At 41.5% G+C, this 20,506-nt stretch overlaps 1 protein-coding gene across 2 annotated transcripts; it reads right to left on the minus strand.

Annotated features, from left to right (window-relative positions):
- Positions 1-872: 872 nt before the first annotated feature.
- LOC117397190 (solute carrier family 41 member 1-like) lies at positions 873-19,611 on the minus strand. Of its 2 annotated transcripts, none has more exons than XM_059003633.1 (11): positions 19,419-19,611; positions 17,052-18,453; positions 9,951-10,058; positions 8,647-8,718; positions 7,565-7,709; positions 6,471-6,617; positions 6,082-6,229; positions 5,790-5,869; positions 4,823-4,957; positions 4,450-4,598; positions 873-3,593 (listed from the first exon to the last, which is right to left on the minus strand). In XM_059003633.1, exons 2-11 carry the CDS (start codon positions 17,463-17,465, stop codon positions 3,408-3,410), a joined length of 1,584 nt encoding a protein of 527 aa, XP_058859616.1. In that variant the 5' UTR covers positions 17,466-18,453; positions 19,419-19,611; the 3' UTR covers positions 873-3,407. The 2 variants fall into 2 exon arrangements, with proteins under 2 accessions (XP_058859616.1, XP_058859615.1); XM_059003632.1 differs by having other exon boundaries at positions 19,254-19,611.
- Between the last annotated feature and the right edge of the window lie 895 nt (positions 19,612-20,506).

The raw sequence follows: 20,506 nt of genomic DNA on the forward strand, positions 1-20,506 counted from the left end.
GCACGCAGGAGGTTGTAAACAAACAAGAAGTAATAATATTTTGAGATGTGATACTTAACAATACTGAAGCTGTGCACACCAGTGATGAATAAATAAGGCTCGGACATGTGTCATACACCTTAGCCTAGATCAGGGAACTCTGTCCTAGTGAAAGTTGCAATGTTGTAATTCATAAAACCGATGAGATCATTTTCTGTAGACCTTGCACTCATTTGTTCCAGGCATTTCTGAGTACAAGTGCTGCGATTGTTTTATTGTTTCAAATGGTATGAAACAAAGACGCTGAGGCCCACTCTTTCAGTACAGTCGCCTATGCTTGTGTAGTACCTCTTTTCTCTGCTGATCCATTGCGTCAGGGGGGAAAGCTATAAAGCAGCAGTCGTGGGGAATAAAGATGTACATTGTTTAACTCTAAGGCATAGCTCAGACACTGCAGAGGATTGTGTGTGATTGGCCCCCTCTAGTGGCTGAACTGCACATCCCTGCTCACCGTAGAATTCAATGAAAAGCAGTACTGGCTGATAAAAAGAAACTGTTGCCACATTGTTGAAAAAATGTTATCTTTATAGAAAAACAAATAAAATAACAAAAACACCCTGTGATTTGCATCCTGGGCGGTATCATTTGTAGCAGAGCATGCACGTGTGGGTGATGAAATGTTATATTTGAATGGGAGACCGATTCTTCAGCAAGGTTTGCAGACTTCGATATTTGCCTGTCCGTCAGTACACATCACTGGCCACAAGGGGTACTGTGGAGATGACTACAGATGACAGTATGCAATAGTACCGTTTTGCGAACCAGTGAAGTCCAGTATCTGAGACTGGTGATGCTGGACAAACTGGGAACATAAGACTCCAGAGACGAAGGGCTAAGAAATATGTATGATTTATTATTCAGGTAATTTACAAGTACAGTAGTTGAGCAGTCTTCAATGGTCATCGCTGAACACTAAGAGCACTTTGCTGTCGACAGTCATGCACCATGCAGGGTGCAACACGAAGGACCCAGAAAAACAAGGGCAAGCAGCTCAACACTCGCATTCAGATTGCTGCTTTTTAAATGTTTTATTAGCCCTCACCTAGCCGTGGCTGTGATGGTGCACATTCTTTCTCTCTGTTCTTTTAGGTTTCACATGTGATTGCTTTCCAGGCTGGAAGGTGATGTCACACCACCTTTCTTAATCCCACCCCTCTTTCAGCGTTCCACAGTATCTCAGAATATAGAACTTTGAACACCCAATCACATTCACTGTGGGAGGGGTTTGGAACCTTGCCTCAGTGAGGGTTTCTCAATGGATGGGCTTCGTACAGGAGGTGGTATCTCATTAATGACAATCGCTGACAACTCTTTTTGGTAAACACTGGGGAACAGTATAGGAATCATAATTACAATAAACTACTAATTATTGTGTAGAATGTATCTTTTTATATACAAAAATGTTTTATAAACTGTAAAAAAAAACAAAAAAATAAAACACTGCCTGTCGGTTGGTTCACAGGAGCCAAAGTTCATATTCATAATAAGACGTTTCAGTTGGGCCTATGTCTCAAACCTGTATTTACACGCTGGTGGCTGTAGGTGGCACTGTTGCATACACAGTGTAGAGTGTGCACGTTCTCCAGCCAAATTACATTATGAAACATCTTAAACACATCAATACAACTACAATCATCCTGGTGCTTTTTGGGGGTTTGTCATTTTTTGGAAGCATTGATTCAATTAAACAATTTAAATAACCTTAATAAATAAATAAGAATACTTCTAAATAAAATAAGTTCATCTTTTACTAATGCCCATTAAACCCCTCTACAGATTTATTTAAATAAATTGAATAATTAATAAAAGACTAAAGCCGTCCAAAACAAAAAAGGCTTCATTAAAAATAAAACCTGACCATAATTTTAAGACAAGAGCAACATTAAAAATAAAGACAAATTACTTTTTCCTTATCCCAAGTGTTTTTTGGCGTAATACACATATCTGGATTAATAAGATCACTAGCCATCTGTGCCAATCAACTGCTGCGATTATAAAATCAAATCAAATAAACTATACACACACACACATGAAATAATAAAACATCTCATCCAACCCTTTTTTGTCTCCAAAACCAGTTTCGGAAACCATCCAGTTATGAAGATGCTATTCCAGTTATTCACCCATGAAGCATGTTCACTCAGGTATCAGTGAGAACAATATTTCACATCACAGAGCAGGGCTTCCCAACCCTGGTCTTGGGGACCCCATTCCATCTGAGCTCTCAGTTACTTAACTAAACCCTAACTGAACTAATCATTTCTTTAAATTAGACCTTTTTACTTGTTTTCCAAACAGTTGCAGATTTCAAGTGAGCTATAACACTTAATAACTTGAACTCTGCAACTTTTTAGGAACTGAGAACAATTACGGTCTAATTAAGCACATTATTAGTTAAATGAAGTGTCTAGTTAAGTAATTGAGAGCTCAGTTGGAATGAAAACCAGCAGACACAGTGGGTCCCCAGGACCAGGAGTGGGAAGCTCTGGCATACAGTAAAAGAATCGGCATGAGAGAATTTTACTGTGGTCCAATGATCACAAGAGATCAGCCAGTTTTAACTTCGCTAGGAGGATTCATTGAAGCTGCTGGTTTAAGGGAAGGGCAGATTGGATCCTTTGGGGTAATTCAGTCCCAGGGAGTTGTAAAGTGTTGAATTATTCAGCAGATAGCCTAAAATAAACTTCAATTCAAAGTTTCGACAGCAAGTCCATTTCCGATGTTGTTGAATTTAAGTTTCTTACAGTATTAAATTCAGCACTATTGAGTATTCAATAGTATTGAAGGGAAAAGAGCATGCTGGCCAATAGACAGGCAGCACTTTACAAGAACACAGAGTCTTCAGTAAGTGGTAGAATTCAAAAGTAATTACATATGAAAACTATTTCCTCATAATCAGCACGGTACATTCCACACTCATTGATATGAATAGGTTTATTTCCTCCTTATTCATATCAAGTATTATAAGTCTGCCCACACAATCGCAATCAGAGAACATAGTGCACGGCAGGTTGAGAAGTAAGACTGGGAAACACTCAAGATGGGTTTCCTCAAAACCCAATTCTTCAGGGTAGCGGATACCTAGTCTGAGGAGGCTGTTCTGTGTGTTACACAGAACCAGTACCTCCCATCTCCCCTTGCAACGATCTTTCGGTACGGAAAGCACATGGCGATTGCCAGCTTTTTGTTCTTTTTTTAATTTTTTGCATTATATAGTTTAGCCTGTAAAAACATGGCCAATATTTAAAAAAAAAATTCCCATTGAAAAATAATGAGAATTCACTTCTCCCACTGACATTAAAAGAATTATTGTAATAAATTACAAAATACAAAAGGGTCCAGGAAGCCTGGGGAGGGATGGGGTGGGTCTAATCCCCGACGTCGCTGTCGCGGTCTCCGATCAGCCACAGGATGTGGAAGCTGAGAGCCAGGAAGCCGGTCCCGAGCAGGTCCCCCAGAGCGGTGAGGTACGGGATGGAGAAGTTATCGGGGTCCATCCCTCGCCCCCACATCCAGTGCACCATCCAGTCAGCCATGTAGAGCAGGATCAGCACCTAGCAGGGGGGCAGCACAGCACTGTGAGACACCCTGAGGATCACATCACAGCTCCCCTGTCATTACACAGGCACAGCGTCAGCTAAACCCTGACACACGCCCGGGTCATTCCTCTAGGGCAACACACCACTGTGAGACACCCTGAGGATCACATCACAGCTCCCCTGTCATTACACAGGCACAGCGTCGGCTAAAACCCTGACACACGCCCTCTAGGGCTACAAGCTGTTCCAGGCAAACTGATGGATTAACAGCTCCTTTCAGAGGTGCAATCAGCAGACAGTTCCCTAATGGAATATCTGACTGGTTGGAATGTAAAGGAATGTGTAGGGCGTATCTTGTTGCTATTGTGATGTCATGTCGAGCACTTTGAGTGATGCGTTCTAGGCGCGGGATAATATCTATACAGACAATGTCCTGGATTTGTGGCAAACCCTTAACGGTGATTGGCTATTTTATAGAATTGACAATCAGATCAAACCTCGAGAACGCTTCATATTCAAAATCAGGAAGCAGAAATTCTTCGCGAAAGCACCGAAATACAACTGAAAACATGCATTGTAATAGAAAATATGGGAGGATCCAAATAGGGGAATAGAGAAATCCATCAATTAATATTTAATTGAGGCTTGCAAAATGGCGGTCGATAATTAATTAATAGATGTATTGCTGTATCGCCACCTTCTTTTTTTATAACACTCCGACTGTGGCCCTTACTGTATCCTGCACGTCGTCCACTCGTAGTCATACTTCATGATCACTCACTCTCTCTTTTCACTCTAATTCCAGTGTAGTGTTTGCTAAGCTTTAAATAAAAAGCCTGATCTATGTTTTACAGACATGGCGTAGTCGTACCTGTAGCAGGGCTGCGGTCATGTAGAAAGCCACGAATACGGAGGTGAGGGTGGTGTGTCCGCCCTGCATGGAGCTGATGGTGTAGAGGAAGACCAGGTGACCCGGGACCACCAGGAGGAAGAGCACTCGGGCCGAGCGGGAGTTCAAACCTGCGGGAGGATAGGAGTGTCAATCAGACCCATTCATCCACCAGCCTGGAAAACCTGCCTTCATTGTCTGGATTTATACAGGGATACCTCGATATCTCACCACTGGAGAATTCATTAAATTAGCAGAAGCAGTTTATGCGGTTTGTTTGTTTTTCAGTCTTGCTCTGTATCCCCAGGGTTAGGGCGTTAGAAGCTCCAGGTGAAGAGCTGGTCTCTCGACTCACCTGATCCGAAGAAGGCACTGCAGGGGTTGAGGCACTTGGGCCGGTTAGCTTGGGGCTCCGCGCCGGGTAGGCCGGTCATGTGGAGGTACGTTGAGATTCGGCTGGCCTGCACTGCAACCAGATTGCCACCAACACCTGCCAAGAGAGAGACAGAAACAGAGGCCTCTCACCAAGCCTGGCAATGCCCAATAAAGATACTAAAAGCAGGGCTGCACTGGGAGAGTGGGTATGCTTGTTAATGACATGCTGGCCCACTGCTAACAGTGGCTCTGGAGCCATATATAGTCGATTGAGCTCCTGGTACTTTTACAGGAGAAAGCTGTTGTTTGTAGGGCTTCCATTTGGCTCTTTCAGTCAAAAAGGTTGTACAGCTTGGCTCCAGACTTGGCATTTGGTTTGTAAAGTGCCCCTAGATACAGTGATATTTGCACACTTGGGATGATACAGTATGGTTATGAAAATCAACATCTCTAAGCGTGCATGATATTTTTCCATAATTTTTGCAGTGTACAGCCATGGCCAAAAGTTTTGCATCACCTGGAATTTTAGGATTGAGACAATTAAAAAAAAAAAAAAAAACTTATTATGAATATAATTTAGATCTTTTGCTTAACATCATGTAATCAAAGAAACTACAAAATGATATTGCAAAAGTCTACCGGAAGCCATAATAATACTACAATATTTCATGTTAGATTTCGAAATGTCACATTATTAAATTCTTGTCAGTTTTTCGTTAAGTAAAATGGAAAAACTACAAAGCGGTATGCAACTCAATATGTTAACGTAACATTATTCAGCAGGTTTCATTTGACTTTAGGAATCAAAATGATTTCTTTCTATAGAGTGATGCAAAAACTTTTGGCCATAGCTGTACAACTCAATCCTTGCTCACCTAAGTAAGTTAGCAATTACAATGCCCCTTCAGTAGCTTGTCAAACATGCATTGATGAGTGGTGAGGCTTACCGTTGATGACTGGTGTGAAGACTGCCATCCCTGCGAAGTTGGGATCTGACACAGTTTTATCTAATATCAGACCCCCAACACTGGAAAAGATCACAGCAGAGCAAGTCAGACCATAGCCAGATGGGATGCAATACAAAGTTTTAATTTCATCCTGTTTTTTCGTTGCATTGCGCATTGAGCAAGCATAGAGGCTACAAACAGTTTACGATGCCTGGAACACTAACACTTTAGAGCCGAAATGTAAGTTTTCACAGTTTTTACTTTCATGTACATGATGAACTGTAGCGGTTACCTGCTGATCGCCATGGCGATGATGACAGGCTCCCAGCCAGAGTACAGCACCTCCCTCGTGGAGGGGGTCCGTCGGGCGATGATGATCCAGATCGGGGTCAGGGCCACAAAGAAGGCACACACCAGCATGTTCACGTAGTCATTCAACTCTGCAAACACACACAAGAGACACTGTCTTCATCAACTAGGAGTGCAAGCTCCAGCCTACATCAGCACCACCACGCAGAGGCTTCAACACAAGCAGATGCACATGTGAACTTGACCACATTCAAACTGCACAGTAACTTTGCAGTTTCCATATGCTTGTCCCATACCATACCTCTCTGGGCTTCACAATGCTTATGCTTTTATGATAGGAGACTTTCCTAAAAAGGCAAGGACACCACTCACGCATCTGTTTGTAGAGCCCCCAGCTGATGCTGGACAGGAGTGCCAAGGTGATGAGGTCTCCCAGGCTGGCAGCGATGGGCGTTGCCACGTTGTCAGGGTTTATACCGATCTTCCTGGCGCCCACGATCACCCCAATCATTATCAACCCTGTGCAGACACAACGAGCGGGTTAAGAGCGCTAATCAGGGAACGCTACTATACAAAGCAATGCCAGCACTGGGCTTTCTATCTGTTGCAATCATATTAAACACAATTGACATTTTTAACCCCATGTCCAGAGTCATTATTCACATTGCTAGCGTAGTTATTTTCACTGCCCTCCACTCATCCTATCTTATCTGGATGACATATTGCAAGCTGCTTAAGACTTCATAAAATATTATTTATAGAAGGCGTGTGTAACAGGTTCACTAGGCAGGTCAATGGTATGACTTAGCCTGGGGCAGATGAGGCTTGAGAAACAGCTGATTAATGACTCATGGCACGTGTACTCTACAGCTATGGCCAAAAGTTTTGCATCATCTAGAATTTTACGATTGAGACCTCATTTAAAAAAAAAAAAAAAACAACAATATGAACATAATTTTGATATTTTATCTGACATCATGAAATAAACTAAACTACAAAATGATATCGCAAAAGTCTACCGGAAGCCATAATAGCAGTACAGTATTTGTGTCAGTTTTTCGTTAAGTATATGAAAAACTACAAAGTGGTATGTAATTCAATAAGTTAACGTAACATTATTCAGCAGGTTTCAATCGACTTTATGAAGCAAAATTAGTTCATTCTATAGGGGGAGGGTTCTTATACTGTACAGTAAACACTAAAATATTAACTGTCAACATGGCCTAACCATGAGTTAACAGAATGCATGACTTGCCGAATTGTGACAGAGGATCAAAAGCATTTTTTTTCAGTACGTTTTTTTTTTTTTCATTCATTTATCAAATCAAAAGTGTTTAATTGGTTTGTGGCCAGGCTGCTCCTGTGGAGATACACACATCACTGAGGCAGCCTGGGGCAGTACAGTTCTACAAGGCAATCCCGTTTCTGTGTCGAGGGATTGTCTTTGGTTTGTGTCAGACTCTCACCCAGAAACAGGGAGGCAACGAACGCCGTGGCTACGCTGCTGGCACAAAGCAGGACCGCATGCCCCATTTTGAAATGACCCTCAGGGATCCAGCCAAACATCACAGCAGCAATTGAGGCCAGGAAGCCCACCACTGTGGCCTGGACCTAGACAAAGAAAGAAGAGATGTTACGGGACGCAGCCTGATGAGAACAGTGCTTAAAACTAACCACTGCTGCCTGCCCTGTGCTGCGTCAACCACATTCATACAGCATGCAGCAGTCATACAATGAAAAGGAAAAATGTAGTCATGGGGTGTGATACAGGACTACATCACCCAGAATGCATTGGGGTTTGTAATTCAAGCCAGGATGGGGAAACACCTGCCTCTAATAGAATGAGAGACACCTGCCTGTAGTTAGGCAGGCAGGTGTATAAAAGCAGGTCAATGGGTGTGTTAGCTGTCTGTGTGAAGACTGGGTGTAAACTTTGTGCAGCCTGTGTGGGCCAGCTTTAAAAGGTCATCTGTGTGCTGTGTTCAACTTGTTTTAACAAGAAGCAGGTTTTTGTTGAACCGGTAAACAGCTTAGCCCTCCGGCTTAGAGTTTAGGAATTTGGAAAGGTTGATTTAGCTCTCCAAAGATGGAGGTTGGCTTTTGTTTTGTTTTGTTTCAGTGTTTTATTAGTGATCTGTGTAAATAATAAAAGTGTGCAGCAAGCACTAAACTGTAGGTCTTGTGGGTAAAGTATTTCAAGGGTGCAGACCAGTCTGGGCCAGTATGCTTTACCACAATATATACACACATATTATATATACATATATATATATATATATATATATATATATATATATATATATATATATATATATATATATTCTGCATACACATAGAGGCACACATTTGCATACAAACACATAGGAATATTTGAAAAGAAAGATAAAAACATAGTTTCAGTTTCATTAAAAACAAGCACAGATGATGATGACTCATTTTCATGTATCGACTGCATTCAACTCAACCTGTTAACATGACAGATTCCTGCTGCCTGCCCGGTTTGATGCTAAACTGGTGTCTTTGCTCTGGGGTATACTGACGGGCTCACCTGTATCAGCGCTAGGTTCCCTACGATCATCCCCCACATCTCCTTGGCTGTGTCCATATGCCCAATGTTAGCCTGAAGAGAAAGAGAATGATGGTGACGTAGACAGAGTCCCTTTATAAAGTATTGTACTTATTGTTAAATACAAACACATGACTTTGATTTTGTGGAAAAAGAAATACCCTGATCTACTATAAATCAAGGTGCGTAGCAAATACAGAGTACATGATTAGCATGAGGAGAGCAAGGGGATATTACTGTGCAAATTCACCATAGAAAACCTGTAGAAGATCCCACTGCTACATTGAGGGAATAAACACAAAACAAAAATCTACACCAATGAGAAGGCTCGGAGATGGCTTTGATAGGAGCATATCCGGTTTGTGGTTTTCCTGTTTGCTTACAAAACATCCTTCACTGCCAATCTCAAGAGTGTGCTTGCCAAGGACCTCACTAAGCTCTGTAATTATGTTATTCAATAAAATGAACGCCTTTTTACAACCCTATTGCCTGCAATGCTAATGTTTTATGAGCAACCTGTCATTGTGACAGTGGGGAATATTTCTAAAGGGTTGTTGCAGGAGATTTGAGAAATAGTTAAGACTGTTTTAAGGTGTATATAGCGATTGACTACTTAAAACCATTTTTTATTGTAAATTGGGTGTTCAGAAACTATATGTGTGTTAAATTATAAACAGGTAACAATGTACATCAAGGGCCTATGCAATCTTCAAAGCTGGTGCTTTGACCTTGAAATATGTTTCTAGTATTATAGATCTCGTAGATAGATTCCATCATTAATTGATGCGGTTTTCCTCTTAGTAGCTGTTTGCAAGCAGTGGATTTATTTGGCCAGTGTCAGCAACCTCTGGTTTAATCGCATACCAACTTCAGGACCCCCGGGATCAAAAGCTGAAACTTTCATTAAAATCCCTTTTGGGGGCCGATGTAAATCTATACCTGAACAAAAACACTCTGCCTGCTTTCCTAATCATGTGAATTAATTCTCACTAAATCAGGGATTTAGCTAGTGAAGGATTAGCATTCAAGTAACCCAGCCAGCAACTTTAATTGCACCTAATCTGTTGGTTAATTAGAAGCAGGGAATCGATTTAGAAAGGAGCATTTGCCAGCTTCGAGCAGCTTTGTAAAGGAGGTGACAATGATTTTGAATACATGTAGGATGTCATTTTGTAATGCTGCGTCTCCACTATCCAAAAAAAAAACGGAAACCATTCCAGTTAGAGGATGCTATTCCAGTTATTCCCTCATGTAAACAGTTGGGTCTAAACGGAAGGTGTACTCACTGCAGTCGACAACCTGGAGGCCAGCGTCATCTCCAGATTCCCCTTTAGCCCCAGCAGAGCCGGGACTAAAATAAACACCTCGGTCACCTCCTGGAACACCGTCCAGTGCTGGAGAGAGAACACAGCACAGAGTGAGCACCATGGGTACAGCCAGCTTTATAAACAGTGCTGGAGAGAGAACACAGCACAGAGTGAGCACCATGGGTACAGCCAGCTTTGAAAACAGTGCTGGAGACAGAACACAGCACAGAGTGAGCACCATGGGTAGAGCCAGCTTTGAAAACAGTGCTGGAGAGAGAACACAGCACAGAGTGAGCACCATGGGTAGGGACAGCTTTGTAAAGGCATCCAGTGCTGGAGACAGAACACAGCACACAGAGTGAGCACCATGGGTAGAGCCAGCTTTGGAAAGCCAGGAACCAAAGCCATCAGTGTGGACCTTATTGAAACAAAGAAACCGTGTTTGAATTATCAGTCGCAGGCTGGAGCTGTTTGATAATCGATTGTAAAGTCAGTCGCTTGGGGTTTGCTTGCCCAAGGTTTGGTGTCCAGTGAAAATTGTTTACAATTTTCATGAGAGTTAACATGATCTATTAAAAGAAAACACCCAAGCTCTGAATACAGTCCTCATTGTTAAAACGGTATATATTACATGCAATTATATCTGAGGGAGCATTGTGTTTTTAAACTCTATAATACTGTACAATGTCATTTATTATTCTTTATGTAGTAGATACAGTTCCATAACTTAACAAGGAGCTCCATTGTGGTAAACCAAAGTAGAAACAAACTTGTAATGTCAGGGAACTAGCATGAAATGACAGCACAGAAACGAAGGCCTATGTATGAGGAGCCAAGCATTTACTGCGAGTTTTGGAACATGTTATCACAGTGTTTTCAATTTTAAAACAGACTTTGGCATTCCCAGACGGCCACTTAAATTAAACCGAGGGCTTCTTCCTTAAATAAATCAAACAGAGCTGCCTGCCAGAACTGCTGCTAAACTGCACAGTAACGGCAGGGCACCTCACACAAGTGTACTGACAGTGGATTTATTTCACTGGTTTAATCAGAGTTTAAACCGAATCAGGCAATAGGCTTTAAGCACATTGCTTGACATGCAGTTGTGCTACTCTACGGCAGGTTAGATTATTTCCCTGGAGGTTTACAGCAGACAAAGACACAGTGAGGTGTGTAGATCATAAGGAAACAGCACAGCTCAATAACAGATACTCAAGCCCTTGCCCTATATCAGCGAGAACAGGCTGTTCAGCCTATCAGCAAGGGGATCTTATTTAATCACGTTAAAGGGTTTAGAACACATTTAAAAAGTGGCATTTAAAAAAAGTGTGAGATTATTGGCTAAAGGAAGGTATCATTTCAGAACCTAACTGCAAGATTACTTTCATGCCAGTGGCATTGAGAACATCAACCACAAAGAAACCAGTATTAGGTATATAATGTGATAATGTTCACAAAACTAACATACAAGCCCATACAAAGTAAACTCTATCTACCCTGCTATCCCCTATCCTAGTTACACCGCCAGTATCTTATCTGTGAAATTATTTCATGGTTTGTAAACCTACATCTTTATCTAGTGAAAACACTTAGGGTCCAATTTCCACGAAAGTGTGAAGTTTGCATCCAATTACAATTCAAGGGACGATTCGTTCATAACAGAAGTTTACCAAAGTCTGGATGAGGCACATCTAAAGTCTTAACTATTAATATCAGTTTTTAAATCAATGTTTCAGGGACATCAAAACACTTCCCTTTCTTAGATACCCTACAAAGTCTCACCATTTAGAATGAATGTAAATTGTTGTTTATTGGTGATCAACTTTACGCATTTAGCTAGCAGGCTCAACTCTTAAATCTTTAATATGCATCATACTTAAAATACATTGGGAGTTAAAACTTCGCTTTTTAAAGGTTTGAACACATGTCTTAATGATGATGCTGGGCGCACCCTCTCATTCTGCGCAAGCTATGCAAAAACCTCATTTCTTGAAACATCTATTTTCAGCACTGAAAGGTGACACCACTGTGTCACAGCCGTACTTTTTCATCGCCATCACAAAGGGTATTTGATCTTGTTATTATCAGCAATGCAATCAGCAACGTGAGAAATCGTTAACTTTCGCATTCTTTTTTAAGCCGTCAACCCAAACAGGTTGATCACAGTTATCATATTACATTTCTGAAGGCTATCTCTGTTTACCTGCTGAAGTTTAGCGCATTGAGAGTATAACACATTTTAAATTGAGGATGGACCCGTAACAGAACTCCCTTAAAAATGACTTGTTCAACTTCGAGTCGAAATGTTTGTCAGATCCCAGAAACCTCATTCCCACTGTATTATTGTATTTACAGGATTTCTCCTTTGATGTTTAGTAACACAAATAACCTGTAATTCCTTTATGGGGAAAGGGTGTGGATTTCTATGTCATCCTAAAGCTAAATAAATAAATACATTCTTACATGGATTCTTTGCTAAAAATAAAAATCATACACAGGACGTCATTCAAGACACAATACAGTGCTGTCAACAGATTGAGGCACGTGTACACTACAGTGTCATGACACACTCTAGCAACAATGTAATCGAATCCCAGAACTGAGCACCTACGTTTACAAGCACAAACCAGACTAAACTAGACAGGGACGGCAGCAGCAAAATGGCAGGCGGGCGAACCCATTTCATACGCTCTGAACTTACTAGTGCAACAGGCAGAAGCTGAGTTCGAACCAGCGACCCTGCGCTCCGCAAGCAAGTGGCTTAACCACAATGCAAAAGACTTGTCTGTGTTCCTGGATACACAGCTTTAAACCTCATCTCAAGATGGATTAGGTATGGAAACCCAATATCTTCCTCACCCGCTAGAACAATCCCAGAGCTATTGTTACTGTACAGTAAACCTCTTGCCTCTACACAATGTTATTAAATCAATCACAAGAGACTTAAATGAATAGGACCCATTGTCTGTCCAGAACTAAGCAACACGAAGAAGATGTTATCCAGGTAGCCAGGGTGGCACTGACTGGACGGGACAGCTCTGCAAGGGGTTTAAATAATTCTGCAGAGGTACTGACCCTTCAATGTAACACTGGGGGGCGGAAAACTACAGGAAACTGTCCAGAACTGCCCTTCACCTCAGAGCGTCTCTAGTGTAATATCAAGGGTTTGTGTACCGATGAAGGCACTAGTTCAATGTTTCTTAAAAGTTTTACATGATAGTCCTGGATGCACCTGCCAACCAAACATCTGCCCTCAATTCTGTTGTATAGGTGTTTTGTTCACAGAGTAGTGACACACGCATTAGAGGCAGACTCCCAGCTGATTCCTGACGCACTTGTGGTTTCAGAATGACACAGACAAGCAGGTCCTTAATGCAAAGTCTGCATATTTAAAGTTCAAGTATATTTTCCTCTAGTGGAATTATCACGTTTTGACATCACTACTGTGGTATTATGCCTTTTTTTAGAAGGGCTCAAGATGCAAATATACCCTTCATCCATGTATATATATATATATATATACACACACACACACACACACACATTAAAAGTGTGCTTACCCAGTCAGTATCTCGTACTGTCAGAAGGCTTAAATGGCATTGCTGGTGTGTGCTATATAGATCATCATGTATATTGGATAATTGAGTAACAGGGGAAAAATTACTGGTTAAAAATAGATACTGCAGCTCCAGCTACAACAAAGCAGCCAGGACAAGCTCAAACAAACAAGAGGGACAATCAGGTTTAACCTGCTTCGGCACAGGTTTCCACCATGCATTCCCAAACAAGCAAGAAACAAAGACTATGGGGCCTTCATTTATATGTGTTCTCAGCCTGGGGATCTCTGGCACTGCTCTGGCCTGGTTCTCCTCCTACCTCTCCAACCGCACTTACCAGGTAACCTGGCGTGGAGCAACCTCCACACCTCACCCTCTCTTAACTGGAGTCCCCCAAGGGTCAGTCTTGGGTCCTCTCCTGTTCTCTCTCTACACCCGCTCCCTGGGCCCCCTCATCGCATCCTATGGTTTCTCATACCATTTCTATGCTGATGATGCTCAGATTTTCCTCTCCTTCCCCACCTCTGACTCCACCATCTCCTCCCGTATCTCTACCTGTCTGTCTGCTATTTCCTCCTGGATGCACTCGCATCACCTCAAACTCAACCTCTCTAAATCTGACCTCCTTTTCTTTCCCTCCTCCTCCCCCTCCTCTGATCTCTCTATCTCTGTTCCTCTGGAATCTACCACACTCTCTCCCTCTTCCTCAGCTAAGAACCTTGGAGTCACCCTGGACCCCTGCCTCTCTTATTCCCAGCACATCTCCACTCTGGCACGCACTTGCCGATTCTTCCTGAGCAACATCCGAAGAATCCGACCCTTCCTCACCAACTATGCTACCCAGCTCCTGGTCCAGGCCCTGGTACTCTCCCGCCTAGACTACTGCAACTCCCTCCTGGCTGGCCTCCCTGCGTACGCCACCTGTCCGCTCCAGCTCATCCAGAACTCTGCTGCCCGCCTGGTGTTCTCTCTGCCTCGCTTCGCCCACGCTACTCCACTACTCCGCTCGCTCCACTGGCTCCCGATCACCGCTCGCATCCAGTTCAAGACTCTTGTACTAGCCTACAGATGCCTTGACCAAACTGCACCCAGCTACCTCCAGACCCTCATCTCTCCCTACACCCCCACTCGACCTCTCCGCTCCGCCTGCACTAGAAGACTAGCTCTACCTCCGCTACGCTCCCCTGCCTCCAGAGCCCGCTCCTTCTCCACCCTTGCTCCGCAGTGGTGGAATGACCTTCCTACAGATGTCAGGACTGCCCAGTCCCTGACCACATTCCGGCGCCTCCTTAAGACTCACCTCTTCAAAGAGCACCTGTAGAACTCCTCTGTTTGTATCCTGGGACACTATCACCCCTCATGTAAATGTGCTTTATTTTGCTCTTATCTGCCCCTATTTTACTGCATTTAATCCTGTACTTCAGAATACTGTAATCTGCCAAGTGCTTAACCTGTAGTACTTTATATTTAATCATATCCTGATGTAACTATCACTATTTAATCATACCCTGATGTAACTATCACTATTATCTGCTGTATTATTGAATTGTGGTTGTCACACTTATACTTTGCTTGAACGAAAGTTATTGTATTTCTTGCTCTTATTGTATTACTTGTATTGTAACACTTGAAATGTATTTGCTTACGATTGTAAGTCGCCCTGGATAAGGGCGTCTGCTAAGAAATAAATAATAATAATAATAATAATAATAATAATAATAATAATAATAATAATAATAATAATAATAATAATAATAATATTACAGCAACTGAATATTTCCAAGTTTGTTTGTTTTTTTTAAACAAATATAATTTTGTATTGCTTGAAGTATTACTTGATTCAGCATTTGAAGTTAATATTTTTAAAAAGTTGCTGAAGTGCCTTCTAACTGCAATGGTTCTTCGTTAAGTGGAGGAGCCAGTAACTTGACACCAGAACTTGGTCTAACTTAAGAACAGACTGACCTCCTGAATATATTTTTAACAGCCAGGCAACCTCACAGGCGAAACTCCAGGACCAGGCACTGCACGCTGCAAACGAATACAGGCAGGAGAGGGTATATTTTTCTTTAGCGGTTACATCTCGAATTAAACTTTAAATTATCTGCTGGACTTATCAACCTAATCAAGTACAAAGTTTTGTACAGATGAACTATGATTCAGTCTTTTTTTCACGGGTTTACCCATTGCCGAGTAATATGTAATTCCCATTTGTGAAAGAAGATATACAGGTTCTACATGCACTGCCTGTTACACTGCATTTAGGAACCTGACAGCTGGTGTAGTTTGCTTCCTGTAAATGACTCAATGCACTGCAGCTGCACGACTTCTTAAAATGTCACCAACGAAAAAGACACAAGCTGCATCAAAGATGCAAACGTGTCTGTTGTTATTTTTACATTTATTAAGGTGGACATGAACGAAATATTCTACAATGTAGCATTTACTGTTTTTCAGGTAAGCATTTCAATATTGAGGAATATTTGTTGCACAATAACTAGAGAAAATGATCAATTTTGAATGCAAAAATGCTATTTTGTCAGTTTTTATTAAACATTATGTTTAAATATGTGAAATGCCATGGAATCAGTCGTTTGTACAGCCCTGACTATGACGTATTGGTCAGTATATTGTACACATCCTCTGTTTTGGTATTGTCTCAGATTCCTGATTCACAGGAAGTGGGTGGAAGTTTCCAAATCGGAACAGGCGATAACATTTCAGATTTTTTAAATTCTTTCAATTGGTCTCCTCCTATCCATGACACCACAACCAATAGAACTCATCTTGCCAGCATGAGCACTGTGCACACAATGGAAATAAAAGCAGGTCTTCGCATGTGACAAGGGGGTCTGCAAGTGTGTGAGCATGCGTGTATTTATACAGACAGGCAGAGCATTTCCATTGATATTCCAGCTGGCTACTAACAATAATCCAAGCTAAGGCACTCAGAATAACATTTTACTGTGTTTATTTCATACAACTGAGTATTACAATACATGGATTTTCCAGCTATTAAATATCGATTAATAAATAGATCTTAAATCACCCTATTCAATGTGACACTTTCTCAAGTTTGCAGATCTCTGGTCTCCCACAATTACTTATTACATTTATTAATAGAATAACTTGTATAACATTTATTTTCTACTGCATGTTATCATGTATTGGGTGCAGTCCATGCCCCAATAGAGCTTGTTACATACACACTGTGGCTCCTCAAACTTGTATTAAAACATGCAATGGGGGAAACTGGGCAGCTACACCCTTAGAAAAGTTACCCTCAGCAAAATATAATAAATCATAGTGAAAGCATGGTAATGCATAGGTGAGGTATGGTAAATAACATTAATGAACATGATATTACAGGAAAGCATGGTAAAACTGAAAAAAATACAGTGGAAAACATTAGATAGTTTTAAAACACAAACATGGATATTTGGCATGTGGACTTGCCTACAGCTATCGATCCAGATGGATTGCCACTCTAATATAAAAGGTATATTAACCGAATATAACTCACCTGTACAATATCCAACACTATGCCAGCCCCAACTGTTCCAAAACCCGCCAGCAGGAATGGAACCAGAACTTGCAACCCAATGGAGAAGGAAGTTTCCTTCAGCGGGGGCGCCAACACTTGGCTCTGGTCTGTGCTGGTGTCGTCGCTGTCATTGCTTTGGCTGCCGTTCTCCAAGAGCGCGTCCTCCTCCAGCACGCCCTTAGCATTGGCCCGGGATTTGATGACCACAACCTCGGCTCGGTCGGCATCGAGGTCTCCCTCTTGCGGTTCCGTTTTCTTTGGAGCGCTGGTCACTTCCTTCAGTTCACAGTCGCCCGGGCGCATTTCGGTGGGTATAACTGGGTGCACGGCACCGTTGGCATGGTGGTAGCCAGGGACCGGTGCCTCTTTTTTGGTTTCAACGTTTGTAGACATTTTTAAAAATATGTTTTTGTTGTTCTTACAACTAAGGTACCGCACCAAAAAAAGTTGATTATTATTATTTTTTTTTTAATCAGCTTTAGTAAAGCTGATGGAAGTGTATTTGAGTTTATCCCATGGAGTCCAATTTAAATATATAAATAATTAAATACATACATCATTTTAAAAACCGTATGTTTTAGCATCAGACAGGAGCTATTGCAAAAAGCAACCTATACGCTTTTGCAAATAGATATTTGAAGGTTGGAGAGCTATTTCTTCTCTCGTGGCCATTCGTAATGAAGATCCAGTGTTGGCTTTGGGCAGATATAGCTGGAGCTCGCCATTAAAAAGTCACATTCTGTTTTGCGCAGCTTGAAGAAAATTAGCATTTGCGCAGAAAGGTTAATTATTAATGATTTGAAGGCGATGATTGTTCATATTGCTAAGATCAATATTCTGCCTCGGCTGTCCTGTAGAACCTTCTATTTTACTTTAAATTATTCTGCGGATGTATTGGTTAGGATAACAGGAAGTAAAATCAAACAAACTTTACTTCTCAAAATTTATCGCCAGACATCTGTTAAAACCTTCCAAATATCTGTCTATGGCAATGATTTTGAATCCCCTTTGGTCATATTTTTAAAACAATATATAATGTTTCCTAAATAAACCATCCAGAAGCGTTTTGTTTGTTTGTTTTGTTTCTGAATCTTCAGACTATAAGAAATGCTGTTTACTGAACTTTCGGATGCACAGGCTTTGCTGTGTGAGCTTCATTTGAACTTCCAGCACGTCCTTCCTGGTCAGAGTGGAGCTTCAATGAGAGCGCTAGTTAGCTTCAAGACCTCTCTGTGCTATGGACGCGTCTCCCCTTACAACACGTGGCATTACAGTTATTTTATTATTTTATTTAAGGACCTGGAAACGTGGGCAGTGTTTGAGGTGGCGCGTCGCTGGTCTAAAGCAATTCAGAGCAGTGTTGTTCAACCCCACTTTCAACCTAGAAAAGAATAGAGATTTCATACACCTTGAACATACATTATTACAAAGGAGTGGACAACCGTCTTACTTCAAGCCACGTCTATTCACATACATTTATATTGTAATTGTTTATTGACATGTTCATGCTTTATAGACAGTAAATACTGATTTCACTTCATATCATTTCTTTTTAGAAGTCTTAACGGCAAACAAACATAGGGGGTGTGGTGATACCGCTTTTATTAATTTTTAAATCTTTAAAATGTGCCTCTTTTGCGTATCATCATTACTTTTCACTAAAATCAAAAGTATTTACCCTAAGAAAAACGACGAATGGGATTGTGATTCGATACCGAACAATGGAGTCTTTTTTACACACAGTCGCAATAGCTTTTTGACAACTGGAATTAACAGATCATACTAACAGGCGATGTGGTGTGCAATGCGGGCTTCAGTTAGCCAGCGCTACACATTATTCTTCAAACAATACCCCTCTAAAATAGCTATATATGAAATCTCTAGAGGAAACAAGGCAGGGGTGAAATGGGCGTTAGAAACGCAGAATGCAGCACCGGTTACAAGCTTTCTAGAGTTGAAAATTATACTGTAACGTATATTTCACACCCGGAAACTCATTTACTGTACAGTGTCAATGTAGGTATATTTTAAAAGTCCAACGAACCCTGTCCCCCCTTTTTGTCAGTTAAATGTAATTACCGGTAGTACGACCAATGGTTTTGTTTGTTGATCCGACATTAGCGATAACTTCCTACCAGTCTGGGTAAAATAACAATTTATATTCAGCCAGCACATACATACCTCGCTTCTGTACTTTTTTTTCCTCCTCTATACCCGGCGTTATTGTATTCTCTTGATCTTTCTGGTGTTATTATTACGATGTATTCCCTCTGTTATCTGTCGTGGAGGCGGCCAGCATATCGTTACCAGCGTAGCGGGGTTATTCACAATATGCAATAAACTCACCAGGTAAAGCCGTCACGCCGAACCCGTTACATCGCCTCAATTGGACACAGCAAAAACTCCAGCGCTGCACAGTTACTGTCAATGGCAAGTGATCTAGCATTCAGGAGGAAGTACAAGGGCGGGCAAACCCACACGCACCAATACTTTTCTGTCCAATGGAAGTCGACCTGTTTCTGAATTGGAATTGCCCCTTCAGAGTTACACCGTGCAAGTGTCAGAATATGTGCCCGCATGACACGCAGCGGCAGCTGCAAAGGTAGTAATCAGAACTGAATGGTATGCTACTCTACCGGTATATCGACTTGAATGTGAGCTTATACTCGTTGAAGTACACGGTCGCATGACTCAACTTTAACCTTTTTTTTTCCAAGAGACGTTAAGTCGCTAAAAAAAAAAGAAAAGACAATCTTCAGAACAAGTCTGGCTTGTTCTATAATGGGACATTCCGTCTTTATTGTTAAAATAGTCTCTGTGTGCTGAAATCGTGATCTGCAGCAGTCCAAGTCATAGGTTTAACGGTTTTAAGCATAATACAAATAAAACATGTACAAAACAACTTTTAATCATTAAGACACTAAATTAAGTTTCGGATAGTCTTTATTTGGTATGGTATGTCGTGTCATTATTGAGCAACGGGCGTTGTAATGAAGCAACTGCGTGTGTTTAAATTCTGCAGCCAAGCGCCTGGTAACTAATGATTCTGAAGCCAAGCGCCAATTTCACAACTTTACATCTGCTTGTGTATTCCAACATAAATTACATTTTGAGCTGTTTATACAAACATGCACAAATGTGTCTGCCTCGTTATTTATACTCCAGAATGTTATGTAATAATATTGCTTTACAGCAGACCTAATCGTATAGCTGCTATAATCTAAAAACAAACCCTCTGGTTCTCCTGACGTCACAATTCACAGACAAGGCCCCATTGATGCCCACAGGGCTCCTCCGGCCAGGGAACACAAGCGCCTTGTTATCCGTGGCAAGTTTTCAGCAATACCTGAGCATGGCTGGACGTCAGGCTGCATCATTTACCAGCACGGCTAACAGACTCTCCGACTGAACACATTCACAGGGTCACAGATCCT

This window comes from Acipenser ruthenus, chromosome 29, assembly GCF_902713425.1.
Source record: "Acipenser ruthenus chromosome 29, fAciRut3.2 maternal haplotype, whole genome shotgun sequence".
In the NCBI taxonomy this organism is placed as follows: Eukaryota; Metazoa; Chordata; class Actinopteri; order Acipenseriformes; family Acipenseridae; genus Acipenser; species Acipenser ruthenus.

What these genes read in the sequence shown, in the direction of transcription:
- LOC117397190 (XM_059003633.1), bottom strand. Translation starts at nt 17,465, where the DNA reads ATGTCTACAAACGTTGAAACCAAAAAAGAGGCACCGGTCCCTGGCTAC. An exon ending in CCTCCAGGTTGTCGACTGCA is followed by an intron (nt 8,719 to 9,950) that starts GTGAGTACACCT and finishes CTTTCTCTTCAG; the next exon opens with GCTAACATTGGGCATATGGA. An exon ending in CTTCACACCAGTCATCAACG is followed by an intron (nt 4,958 to 5,789) that starts GTAAGCCTCACC and finishes CTCTCTTGGCAG; the next exon opens with GTGTTGGTGGCAATCTGGTT.